The 13,488-nt window shown below is 48.7% G+C and overlaps 1 protein-coding gene across 1 annotated transcript in view; it reads right to left on the bottom strand.

Moving 5' to 3' along the window:
- The window catches only part of kcnh2b (potassium voltage-gated channel, subfamily H (eag-related), member 2b), a 184,660-nt gene extending 172,674 nt beyond the window's left edge, over positions 1-11,986 (bottom strand). Inside the window, exon 1 of the mRNA XM_070928216.1 lies at positions 11,911-11,986. Coding sequence (XP_070784317.1) covers positions 11,911-11,986 — 76 coding nt within the window. The remainder of the gene's footprint in view (positions 1-11,910) is intronic.
- Between the last annotated feature and the right edge of the window lie 1,502 nt (positions 11,987-13,488).

The raw sequence follows: 13,488 nt of genomic DNA, 5'->3' as shown, positions 1-13,488 counted from the left end.
TTTATTTCATTATCTGAGCCCCAGCTGCCCTCATTCCAGCCCCAAAGATCTGCAATCCATAATGTCTAGTTAATATACTATCATATCCATTGTTAGATATAGATATGATAAACATAAAAAAAACCCAGCATATTAGCCCTGGTTGGGAGTGCTCTTGGATTGTCGAGTCGTACCTGTCCATATAGAAATGTCAACTTACCTCACGCTCAGTAAATGATTCATCAGTGATGTTTAACTTCACAAGATACTCTGTCATTGTTGAAAACTATGGGTTGCCCCCCCCAAACACCACAGTGTCGTGCTTTAGATCCCAGCAGTCTCTGCTTTTGGTGACATCACCGACTTCATCTTGATTTCTCCCTGCAATTTCCTCCTAATGAGCTTTTGAAGCCGGAGAGGAGGGAGCTGATGGCGAGGCTGATTAAGGATCAGCTGCGGCTGCTCACCAGGAAAACACCATTTCATATTCCCACTGACACACACAGACAAAAACACACAGATTCACGAAACATGCACACATTTTAGATGCACGTCCATGTTCACACAGACCCACCAACGCAGACTGAATAATTCACTAAGACCAGACCTTGGGGGCTCTGCAGTCTGCCAGTTTGTGTGTGTGTGTGTGTGTGTGTGTGTGTGTGTGTGTGTGTGTGCGCTTGGAATCTCCCTGAGTACGCTGCGTAGGCGGATAAGGAGGGAAGCCCGTGTGTTAGAAGCACAAGTCAACACACTAGCTCCGTGGCTGCCAGTTACAGAGACAGAGAGACAAAGAGAGAGAGAGAGAGAGAGTGAGCTTGAGGACAAAGGAGAGAGAGAGAGAGAGAGAGAGACGAAAGGAGAAATAAACAGGAAGAAAGGAGGAAATAGAGAGGAGCATGGAGCGAAAAAGGGAAAGCACAGGGAGAAGCAGAGATGTGATTGGCTGGTTTGCATTGACAGGCTGAAGAGATTTGTTTCTACCCATTTCTAACTGTGCAATTGCCATGGAAACTGAATCTGAAGATTTTACACCAAAAAAAGACAAAAAAAACAAAAAGTGAGCTGGCACTCACAATAAATTCAGACTAAAATGTAGGGCCCTTATCCTCACACCAGCCAGCCCATCGGCGTCCCAAAAACACGAACGCTGTTTATTCTCAGATTTCTGTAGTAAATCACAAATCCACAGCAGCCTACAGGTGCTGAATCACTGGTGACCGACATATACAGCACAGGGATCCGTTGCAGCGTTCGCGTTGACTGAGAGAGCGACGGTTTCCTGCAGCTCTGGGTTCTTTTACGCAGAAAATCCACCAGTAATTTCACAGAAAAGCCATGTTGATTCCGTCTGGATTCCACGTTTCCCATCCTTAGACATTCCCAAGGTCAGAAATGAACTCTCAGGCTCACATTTCCGTCACTTTCTATCGTTCTATCAGTGGGCCCTACATATGATTGCGTTATACTCTATCTTGTAAAGCGTTATTTCCTCACGTCGCGCTCCACTGCCTACTGCAGTTGTATTTTTGCTGTCTCTATAAAGAGCTCCAGAGAAATGATGACTCCGAATAACACAGTCCATTGAGTCATACTGCATGAATTTGTAAGGGGGTGTTTCCATACTACAACACTAGAGGTTTTTTTACATGGAATACTCTTCTGAGAGAAAATGGCATCATTTAAAAGTAAAGTATACTTTCCACTTTCCAGCGTCCGGCCGCCAGCTCACAGGTGGGACACAATCCTGACGCTGAGTCAGTCAAACTCCACTCCACCAGCTCGCTCGCAGTCTCGGTGTCAAATAATTGCAGTACATCTAACCTTCATCTGGTTTGCTGGGCTTTGCAAAAGTGTTCCAAGTATTTCCCCCCCCCCAAAATGAAAACGCTTCCACAGCACAACACGTCTTTTTCCAGAATTTACTTCCATTTCCATCCCATTAGAGACGCAGGCCAGACAATCTGTTGGCAAGGCAGAAGAGTGCGCTGCTGGAAAACAGCTGATGTCATCAGTGTGAGACAGCTGACAGGAGGATGGGGGGGGGGGGGGGTGTCCTGTCATGTTTTGACAGCCAAAGCATTTATTTTCAGTCCACTTAGGGATTCTATTTTGGAGCAATTTTTCTAAACAGTGTGTATAAACACGTCATACATTTCCACCAATATGCTTTCATTTATATGCTGTACAGAAAAGGCAAGTACGTGAGGAGAGACAGGGCTACAGTAGGACACACATGACTCCACGGGGGGGGGGGGGGGGTAACCACCTCAGGTGAGGCTGACACTTAAAAACAGAACTCAACTACAATCAATATGCTCGGGCGTAACACCCACTAGGGACAGGGCTGAAAGGTTTGAAATCGAAAGCTCATTAGAATTTAGCAAATGGAAATCGTGACGCCCCTAGTTAATCACAAAAGAACATTTGCCACAGACGCTCAAAAAAGTTGCTCATAATTATAAATATGTAACGAAATGCAATTTTAAGCCCATACCCAAAACGTTGCAGCACAAATTGAATGAATGTGATTAGTAATCAAACAGTTCTGCAAAGACATCCAGTAGTCCCCATATTTTTTTTGTCTCCCAGAATTCTTTTGACGTACTTACGCTGGAGACAGATATCCAAATTCAGGTACCCGGAATCGAATTGGAACTGGGGGGTGTCTCTGGAATTGGTGCCACTTTGACCCAGGTGGCATCAATCTCCCAACATTTAGAGCTAAATGGTACTCAATTGTACTTTGACCCAAAATTTGAATCACGTTTACCCTCTCAAGAGGCATAATGTTAAGTTAAGTTGATGGACAAGTGCACAGTCCCTTCTTTGGAACTGGCTCATATAAATGTTGATCAGATGAGCTACATATGAACAAATGGGCCCCCGTGCTCGTGTTCCTAATTCACTGTTAAATGCGTGCATCCATGGCGTCTCTTCTGCAGGTTAATTCAAATCATTTGAACGGAAATGAAAAAAAAAAAAAAAAAAACGTGGTCGGGAACAAATCCCACGCAAATGCAATCTGAAGGTCACCTGACTCGAGGCTTGGATTCCCTCCCTCCGCGCAGCTCGGGGGTTCAGTCAAGCAGCATGGCACTTTTCAGAGAGTACACATAACGCAACAGTCGTTAAGGGCGATAATCCCATAATCGCCGCAATCCTTAATGGGCTGTTTCGCTCTGAAGTGTCTCCGGCTGCAGTGTCTACAGCGTCTCCCTCTGCCTTAACGAGGTTATGCAGATTTATGCAAATGGGGTCTAATCCTCGGGACGCCGGGGACGCCGGGGGACTCTTTAAAGTCGGTTAGCCCGGGCCCTTTTCCGTGCCACCGCTCTTGGGGTGGCGGAGGAGTCGCGGTGAAAGAGAGAGGGAGTCCGAAGAGGTGAGAGGGGAGACAAAGAGAGAGTGGATGAGGGAGGCGTGACCAGGTTTTTAGAAAGAAGCCCAGAGGAGGGAGACTTGATGAATGGGGTGTGTAGGGGGGGGGGGGGGGGGGGCAGTGAAAGGGCAGCTGCCAGGAGATAAAGCAGTGACAAATAGAGGTACAGGCAAAAGGGCTGAGAGGAGAAGGACAGGAAAAGACTGGGAGCTGCCACAACTTTGGATTTCAACAGATAGGAAGTGATAAACAGGCACTCCCACGCGCTTTAGCTCCGGAGCCATAAAATCTAGAGCATGTGTTGATTACAACACCCAGATTTGAAAATGATACGTTCGCTTTGACTGGGCAAGGTTATAATGAAGACACTTAATTATTTTTAGCACGCTGTAACAATTCAGAACGTCCATTTATTGATACACAGCCGTATCCTGTTGCTGCAGCACTTTGTGCACCAGCTGTGTGCTCAGTGCCAAAGCTTTACACGCGATTCACCGCTACACCACCTGCACATGGCTGCCAAAGTACAATTCAGTAAGGTCACGGTTATGGCAAATGAACTACGGTTACGGTTGGTCAAGTTTTGGCAAATAAAAACACGTCCTAAACGCCCATCGACCACCTGGAAACCACATGGTTTCATTTCAAATGCTGCTAAATCCCGAGTGCTGCTCAGAGGCCAGACGCTGTCTGGGACGTCAGAACACTTACAACGAATTGTAGTTTTTTTTTGCCGAAACCAACAATCTCGCGAACAGCGATTGGCCGTCTGCGTACGACTCGGCGCGACACCATTAATGGCTCTGAGGAAAAGACGCAATACTTCCTGCATTGGCATGTCATCCAATAGCAGCGTAATTCCAAGTGATACTGGGCTCCTACTGGTCGGACCATGCTTCAGATCTACGCAGGAAAGATGGGTGAACATCCAACTAGCCTGACATCATTGTCTCCTGTGAAAAGAATGTACTGCATTTTCATTTTGCATCCTTTTCTTCTTCATTCTTCTTTGCTCCTGTTTAAGGGAGGAATGCGGACCTTTTCCCAGCTCGGCATGAAGGCGCGGGAAAAAAAACATCCTGGCTGCCTTTGAAATCCCTGAGCCTTACCTGACAAGGTGATGTTGATGCGCTCAAGCTCGTCTCATCTTTTCATCGTGGCAAGAAAAAAAAAAACACAGCAGAGTGCAGCAGTGTTTGATGCTTTAGTCTTTTGGGGGGGGGGGGGGGCACGTTTTTTACAAAGGCACAGCTAATTAGATGCTGATGATGTGGAGGGAGATATAACTCCCCCCAGAGATGTGTGCCACACATCGAACGTGTGTGTGTGTGTGTGTGTGTGTGTGTGTGTGTCACGATCTGAGAAAAACAGATTGGGAGCTCCTCTCTCCCTCAATCGCTGTGCAGCCACGAACATTCAGCTCTGACTTTGAAAAAGCTGGTTTCAGGGCATCGACGGCTTTTTCACGAGTTCAGCTTTCTCACAGGTGTGTGTGTGGGGTGGGGGGGCACACTCTCAGCTTTATCGAATACAGAGCTTCATTGGCTGGTAAACTTGATCATGATGAAATTGCAATGCAATCCAAAAAAAAAACAAAAAAAAAAAAAAAAAAACGGTTAAAGGAAAGAAATAAAGATTTGACCAAGGAATCATACTCATAGACGGCTCGAGACGAAACAGATTCAGATGTGGTCAACAACAACAACAGCTACGGCACGCATCCTCATCTAAGCGTCCTTGACTAGAAGCTGAGACTGCTGTCCGTTCTGTTTTTATAGTTGGAATAATCAGACAATCCTCAAGCTCCAACAGAATGTCGGTGTAAAAAGTGTCTCAGGTTTTGGGACTAAATGCTCTCTCTTGTTTCACAACGGGCAAAACAAAAGCGATAAAGAGTGAAATTTATGTGTTTATGAACGACTTGTTAACCTGGAGGGTCACTGGTTCAGAATCGTGGACGCAGCTGGGACGACGTGGGTGGTCACACGCCCCCCCCCCCCCCCCCCCCCCCCTTCTTTAACAACTGCCAGTCGAGTGCGCTCTTGAGCAAGACATCAAAACGTGAACTGCTCCATTATAAAGGCTAAGGTTGTACCGGGCAGCTCCCGGCTGTGCATGTGCGCGCGCATGATGATCTGTCCTACACTGGACATTTAACAATGACTTTCACAAGGTTTCGCCCCCCCCTATCACACAGGTTGCACATCAAACTGGGAAGACTGCCTGTGAGACTGGCATGCAGAACGTTTCTCGTCATTATGAACTCGCAAGATCTGTGCATAATTTGAGTCTGACCGAAATGATCTAAATTCACTTCACTTCCACATCGTCTAAACCCGCCGTTGCAAACTTGCCTGAAGATGTCAGAACACGACCATGTTGTTTACTCATTTTGTATTTTTGCACTGACAGAATTGTGTACAAGAAATATTGCTTGGAGCCCGCGTTTGTGTTTCATGTTTCTCACATCTCCACTCTCCCAGCCCGCTTCGGCGCTACACTTTACTCCCATCAGCCCTGCAATCGCCTCACCACCCCCACCCGAGCCTCTCCACCTGCACCTCATTCCCCTCATCAGCCACTCTCTACGCACACCAGTCCACTTCCTTTGTTCCTTTGTCAGTTCGTCTGAGTTGCCTCGTGTTTTTGCAGCTGGACCCTGCCTGTAAGCTAGTTTGGTCAATAAGCCGCTGATCTCATCCCGCCCTCCATATGAACATACGGCAGGACACCTTTGAGAGAGAACGAGGTGAGATTTCAATAACAACACAGTACAAGTACAGTCAGTTAAGTTATACGCTACTGTAGGAAGACAAACGCTGAGAGAGACAACCTGCAGGGAGGGCAACTCAAGACAGTTGCAATATCTTCTCTGAGGATCACTATGAACGCAAGTTGGATTATATCATTAGACTTGTTCCATCGTAACTAGCCTTGCTTTTTCTCCGTGAGATTCATTCCGCGGTATATTTTAGCATGGTTGCCACGCTGACATCCCAAACCGCAAATTAAGAGAATCAGAAGAATCTCACGCACGTCGACGAAGAAGGAAACGCATTGGCTGCTCCTTACCAGGCCCGAAGGAGAGGAATTCATGTCTTATCTCTTCGCTGTTAAATTGAGTTGAATGAGAGGCAGCTCTTCTCAAGCTTATTGTTTCACTCAACTCTTTTTACACAAGGTCAGTGTCTTATAGTGGCTTGATTTATTTGTTCATCCAATTTTTCGAGAATATTTTGCTAGTTTGTTGATTTTTAAAAAAAAAAAATTTGAAGGCAATAAGCCTTGTGCTCAGCTTGGAAAATGGAAAGCGTGAACTCTCAAGCACACACACAGAGTATCCATATACCACACACACACACACACACAGCACCTCTTCCCTCTCAGCACCCCCCCAGCAGGTGCCAAGTTGACCGGCTGGATGCGTGCCCATTTGAGATCAGAAGGCAGTTAGGGCATCTGCTGGGCACCGGAGAGATGAAGAGAGGGAAGGAGGAAGGTGGGGGGGGCTTAGCGGAGAGAGAGAGAGAAAACAGGTTGTCAAATGAGACAAAGAGCAGACGGACGGAAGGAGTGAGGTGGAGAGGGAGGACAGCGAGAGAGAGTCTGCGTGTTCTTTTGCGTGCCCACTTGGTAACATGTGTGGGTGTGTGTGTGTGTGTGTGTGTGTGTGTATTCACGGGAGAAAGGGAAGAAGACAGGAGAGGGAGAGAGTGTCTGCGCGAGAGACGAGTGATTTCACACCAATAACGTGCAATCATGAGGCACTGACTCACTCCTGACCTCAGCACCAGTGTAGCAGTGTTGCTGTGTTTACACCCTCCGAGTGAAACAGATGGAGCAGAGAAATAAAGCTAACCACCGGAGAGGGCCCGAAATCCTTTTTCATTTATTCTCTCCTGGTACGGCGCGGCAGCTTTTATGTAGGAGAATTCTGACACCGCTTTGACATTTTCCAAAACTTCTGGAGGACGAGCACGAAGCGGTGGGAATCTAACCCTAACCCCCATATTGTCTTCAATAAGTGAGGCGTCCACGTCTTGTTTGATTATTATGAAGCAGGTCTCGGTGCTGTATAAATACTGGGGAAGGATCAAAACGCACACACAGCCCGTATTCAGACGCTGTGCCTTTAAATGAGCTGCCGGGGCTTCTGTAAGGTCGTGATGTCACAACTCAGCCAACTCTGGACTCTAAATTTAAAGTTTAAAAAGGCAACACCCCACCTGGTTCCCTCACTCATCAGTTCGCCTAAACCTGGAGCCAGTCCCTTCTCAGTGTGTTCTGTCTTATCAGACTTAGCTGCACCTGCATGTGCACTGCAATAGTGAACATTCAATACACTGTATGCTTTTCTAAAAGACAGAAAATGTAAAACTACCTGGAGTTGACTACTACTGTACCTTTTCCTGCTGTGTGCGCGTGTGTGTGTGTGTGTGTGTGTGTAGGTGGGGGAGTCAGGGGGGGGGGGGGGGGGGCAGTTGCCATGGCGATGAGGTGTTTGTACTTCAGCTGCAGAATGGTAACGCTCTCCCCGGAGGACAATGGCTTTGAGGCTTGTAATTGGGCGAAGTCTCCTCTAAGGAGCGGCGAACAGACAACAACACGCAACCCAGAAGCTTTCTGTGACCTCATGTGGAGGCCAAGCGTGTTGTTGGTTGTTGTCGGGGAGGCACGCAATCTGCCTGCGCAGGCTGATCTGTGCGCAGCAGCGTGGCTGTCAAACATGGAGGATCACAGTCAGGCGATTTGACGGGGGGGGGGGGGGGGGGGGGGGGGGGTAAATGCTCCTGAAATCAGTTCCTCCCTGCACCACCCTCCCTCTCTCCTCCTATGTCTGTGGATAAAGGGGGGGGGGGGGGATCAGAGGATCAGTGTACAGTAAGCAGAGAGGAGTCTGAAGTCAGGGGATAACATGCATGAGCTGGAAACCACGAGGGCTAGACCTGTTCCAGAACTGCCCCCCATCGAATCAGTTTTTTGGTTTTGAAAAAGGTGAAATCTAATTACACTCATTTTTAGAAAAACACGGCAACGGTAAACATGTTGCCCCCCCCCCCCCCCACCCCCACCCCTGTGAATTATGCATCCTCTGTCACTTGCAAATGAGCGTCCCCAGACAAACAGCACACCCTTTGGCCAATCAGTGCAATTTCAGAATGTGCCAGTGTGGAGAGACAAGAAGCAAGTTTTGCGCACAAATCGGATTATCTGATATCGCGTTGGATACGTCAGGCAATAACACCGATTATTTCCTGAAGTTTGCTGGAAATCTGAGGGGGCCTGGAGCCGATAACTACCCGCTTTGAAGGGAAGGGGGACGACGGCGGAGATGAGAACAGATGCGAGAAGAGGTTTTTAGGTGATGAATGGCATATCAGCGTGAATATTCTGTGCGAATATTCAGTGGTCATGATGTTTACACCTGTCTGCATCTGTGATGGATTTCATGAGGCCCGATCATCTTCCCAGATGAGCAAAGGTCATGCCCCCACCCCGCATTGATTTTACTCCAGCGCACACATCAATAATCCCTATGCAAAACAGCTTTGGCATTTTGCTCATTTCTGTCTTATAATCAGATAAACAGTCGTATCCTAGAAACCCATTTCTAACAGCCACTGTGTGCATTACTGTCCAGGCATTATGCATTACCTGGTTGGATTTACTTATAGTATATAGCTCTTTATTATAAAGGGTACAGACCTGCTCTATATGTATTTAAGTGTCATGACATCATTTTTGCTGTGATTTGCTGCTCTGTAAATAAAATTGAATTGAAACTGAAATGTATAGTTGCTGTTTGTTTGACCTCGGGGGTTTACCTCATGGAGATCATTTCTAACACTATGCATGATGTTTGATTCTTTAAAAAATGTCTTTGTTTTATGGACCACAAATGTGTCTTATGCTCTTGTGATGCACGAACCTCAAATGAATCTTGAATCTTAAAAGGACCACCTTTCAACTTAGGGATTGGTTAAATTCAGTTCAGTTCAGTTCCAGCTGTCCTATGGCGGCCAATCAATGACGTGCCCTCATAGATCTATTACTCAAACTGGATGGATATGTTTATCCCCCCCCCCCCCCCCCCCCCCCCCCCAAAAAAAAAAACAAATCCATGAAAAAAGGTGGCGCACCAGTGGTAAACTTTAAAAAGAATCATTTCTTTGTCTTTATCACTTTGGTGAATTTGAATTTCAGCTAACGGACTGACCAAAGTGCTGACACATTGCGGCAAGAAGCCTTCCTCAGATGTGCCTTTTTCCTTCAACGTGTTTTGTGGAAACAAACACGTTACGTTCATTTATTTGAATGCGGAGGACCCAACTGAAATTCAGCGCAGGCAGAAGCAACTCTGTCCTCTTACTGAACTTGATGTGTTCGACCGTTCTGTACAGACGGTACAGTCCCAGAGCTGGCTGATGATCACTGGACTGCTCTGTCCCGCCGCGCAAGTAAGCCAGGTGGAAACAATCTCCATGCGGCGTGCGGCGACAACAGGTGCCATTAGTTTGCGCCTTAATCATCTCCTCCGAGGCCGAGCGCCGAGCATCCACAGCTTGTGATCTCAGCGCTTTATTTCAAAAAGCAGCCCTAACCTGGAAAAATGACTCTCCCATGTTTACCCTGCCATGAATATTGCTTCCCCCCCCCTACCTCCCCGCCCCCTAAGGTTCTGCACGAGGTGGTTTCCATCACATACTGGACAGCTCTTGATTGTTGTACAGATTAAATTCACGCAGCTCCCATTACGATAAAGAAGCGGCTAAGGACAAGCCCAGGAAGCCCACACCAGGCTCCGCCTTTCGCCAACACTAGCTTCACTCAGCTTTGGACGACCTGAGAGGAGCGGGCCCGAGTTTCAGTGACGTGGACAAGCGGGGTCAGAGTGGATGGGAAGACAGAAACGTTCAAGTCACTCCAAAGAAACGTGCAGCAGGTCTGGCAGGTGCTGCAGTCAATAGAGGGGTTTGTTGTGTAAAAGGCAGATTGTCCTCAGGCCGTCGCCCCACAGCCGCTGGACACCATGTCCTGGTTAGCCTGACCAAAAGCCTGCGACCACCAGCGGGAAAATGATGTAGAAGTGCCCCTCTCATAAATAATCATCCACCTCCCGGAGTGACCAACGCAAATCTCTCTGCGAGGGACAGAGAGAGTGACTGAAGATACGAACGCAGCCTTCCAGCGTTCACCTTCGGCAGAGCTGTCCTACGGAGAAAGAAGCGCTGCGGGATTAATGTTAACCACCCAACTCCAACGTCAATTATTCAACTCGACTGCACTCGCGCGGAGTCGCTTTTTGGCAGCGCCTCCGTGTCAGCAAATGGTCTTGGGTGTTTTAAGAATGCAGCGAGACACCACTTTGCAGCCCGAGATGTTTAGAGAGAGTTGGTTTGGTTGAGGGTTCCCGGGTGCGCTCCACTTCAGCTCTCATCTGCTCCTGGCGGGAGTCCGTGACGTGAAGAGTCCTTAAAAACTGCATCGAAATCTACAATTAAGGTCTCTGTCAAAACCTTCCATGGGGTGGGGGGTGGGGGGGGAGGAGGGGCGTGCTGTCATGGCTGCCGAGGCACGTTTGAAGTCACCAGTTCACATATGGGGGGAAAAAAAAAAGGGAAAACAGGAATGATTTGCATCAAGGATAACACCGCCGCGGGGAGGTGGAGGAGGACGGATGGAGGGCTGTGTACTTTTTTTTTTTTTTCTTTTGGATATATAGGCAGCTTCAAATTTCCTGCCCCCAGGGCTCCATGAAAGATTTAGTAGCTCCAATATGATGTTTGTTTTTGTGTCCAATAACTCGCCGCAGATTAAGTGATGCAACTGACTCTCGTTTTTTCCTTTTTCTTTCAAGGCAAACAAAACAAAGTAAATAACGATGTGTGCCGGGGATAGGTTTATGGAGACCAATATCAAAACTGCTTCCACACCACACCAACTGAGCTAAAGATAATAGAGTCCATGCCCCCCCCCACCCCCCCACCCCCCACCAAGCAGATTGCTTTTTCTGAAAAAGTCAGTCGAGGCAGCGGCAGCATCAGACACAGAAACAAAACCAATCAGAGTTTTTAAAAGTGTATTAGTGCTGGACTGAAGACGGTGCATTTGTGGCCCACTACAAGAATCCTTCCTGAATGACAGGTGTGTGTGTGTGTGTGTGTGTGTGTGTGTGTGTGTGTGTGTGTGTGTGTGTTGCCAGCTGCAGGGTTCAGGTCCACAAACAAAACAGAAAAAGGAAAAGTTTTTTTTGTTTGTTTGTTTTTTTAATCTGATTTCTGTTTGTGTCTTCTTCAGGCGTCACAGTTTGTTATGGCCTCAGCTGCTGTAACATCACTGCACCACCGCTGTGACCTGTCCGAGCTATCTAACCATGCAACCGGGCATGCAAGCATCACTACTGAGGCTCATTCTGGGAAACAAAAACCCAAACAAAAACGGTCAGCTGGAAGGCTACATCATTAGAATCAAAACAGCTCCAGTGTCAACAAATCAGCGACTGGAGGTGGGCCTTGAAGAAAGAAAGCATGAGAAAGCAGTGGTCTTACTTTGACTGTCGAATTTCCTGATGATGGTGTCCAGGAAGGTGTTCTGCGGAGCCACATGGCCCCTCCGGACCGGCATCTTCGCTGCGGTGGCCCCCGGACTTTACGAGACTTTGCAGGAGTTTCAATAATATCACACCGAGTCAGAGTTTCCAGTCCCCGCTGCTCACTGCGCTCCCTGCATGCAGACTCAACACTGACAGGTTCACTGGCAGTAATCCTGAGGGGAGGCGGGAGTAAGGCTGAGGGTGGGGGGGTGGGTGGGGGTTGAGGAGGGGGTGGGGTGGGGGTGGGGGAGCAAGTTTTCCCCAAGTTGGTCAGAAAGACGACAGGCTCGTGGTGGATCTCCAGGGGAAAGTGAGGAAGGGAGAGCTCTGGAGAGGAGGCGCGCAGCGAACGCGCGGCAGAACGGAGCCGCTTCCAGCCTCCAGTTTCCAGGTCGGGAGGAGCGAGGGTGTCTGTTTCTGTCCCCCGAGGGAGGGGGCCGCCTGTCAGGTGATACTTCTTCCCGGTCTCACACTCGGCGGAGCACGGCACACCTCTCATCCTGCACTACAGCCCGCTCCTGTGAGGCGGCGAGCTTCACGGCGAGCGTCGTTGGAGCCATAGTTGGGGGGGGGGGGGGGCGCTGGGATGCGCGTTTGTCTTTCTATATATATATATATATATAATATTTGTTTCTCATCCAAGCCCTCCTCCTCCCCCTCCTCCTCCGCCTCCTCCTCCTCCTCCTCTTCCTCTCCCTGCCTCTGAGTATCTGTGTGTTAAACTGCGGGGAGAAGCAACGCGAGGAGGATCCAGAGAGAGCAGCAGGGCGCAGAGATCCGCAGCTTGAGTCGTAGATCGGTTGGTGTGTGTTTGGTTGGAGGTGTTCTCTGAGTCTCTCCTCCTCCTCCTCCTCCTCCTCCTCCTCGCCGTGCGCTCTGCCGGATGACTTAAGCTCCGCTGGCGTCTGTAGCTGCGCCTCTTTTAACCCTTTGCTCATCAGCAGCTGAACCGCTCACTTTGTGTGTGTGACGGATGAAGAAGAGCAGATGCCCAAAAGTCACTACATCACACCGTCAGGTCCCCGAAGAGGGGGGGGCCTGGGGGACTCTAGGTTGCTGCAAAAACTGGTCCCAAAAACTGTGGGGGGGGGTCACTTGTTCAAAATAAAATGGACACCCCATGGCATGAGACCAGTGTGTCAGGTAAAAGATGAGCATCACATGGGGCCCCCACCGCTCTGGGCGACATCACCTGTCTTCCTCTGAGGGAGGGGTGATAATACAATAACACACACACACACACACACACACACACACACACACACAGGAACATGCGCCCGCCGAGGACGTGCGGCTCGTGATAGTGCTTTGCTGTGCTGGGGGGGGGGGGTTGGACGGGGACTCACCGCTCTACGTCACACCGCCGGGGTTCCCCCCCTTCCGATGCCTTCAGTAACCGTCGGACATTGTGGCTTAAGTCCCTTTTGGTCACACTGATTTCATACAGTGGATCCAGATGATTGTGACGTGTATTCTTTGAGTCAGCTGGGGGGGGGGGGGGGGGCTGAGAGTGTAGGCATGTGGTTTCTGCAAC

Source organism: Enoplosus armatus, chromosome 21 (assembly GCF_043641665.1).
Source record: "Enoplosus armatus isolate fEnoArm2 chromosome 21, fEnoArm2.hap1, whole genome shotgun sequence".
Taxonomy (NCBI): domain Eukaryota; kingdom Metazoa; phylum Chordata; class Actinopteri; order Centrarchiformes; family Enoplosidae; genus Enoplosus; species Enoplosus armatus.
Note: the sequence above shows the minus strand (reverse complement) of the source record. Positions and strands in the feature narration are given on the sequence as shown.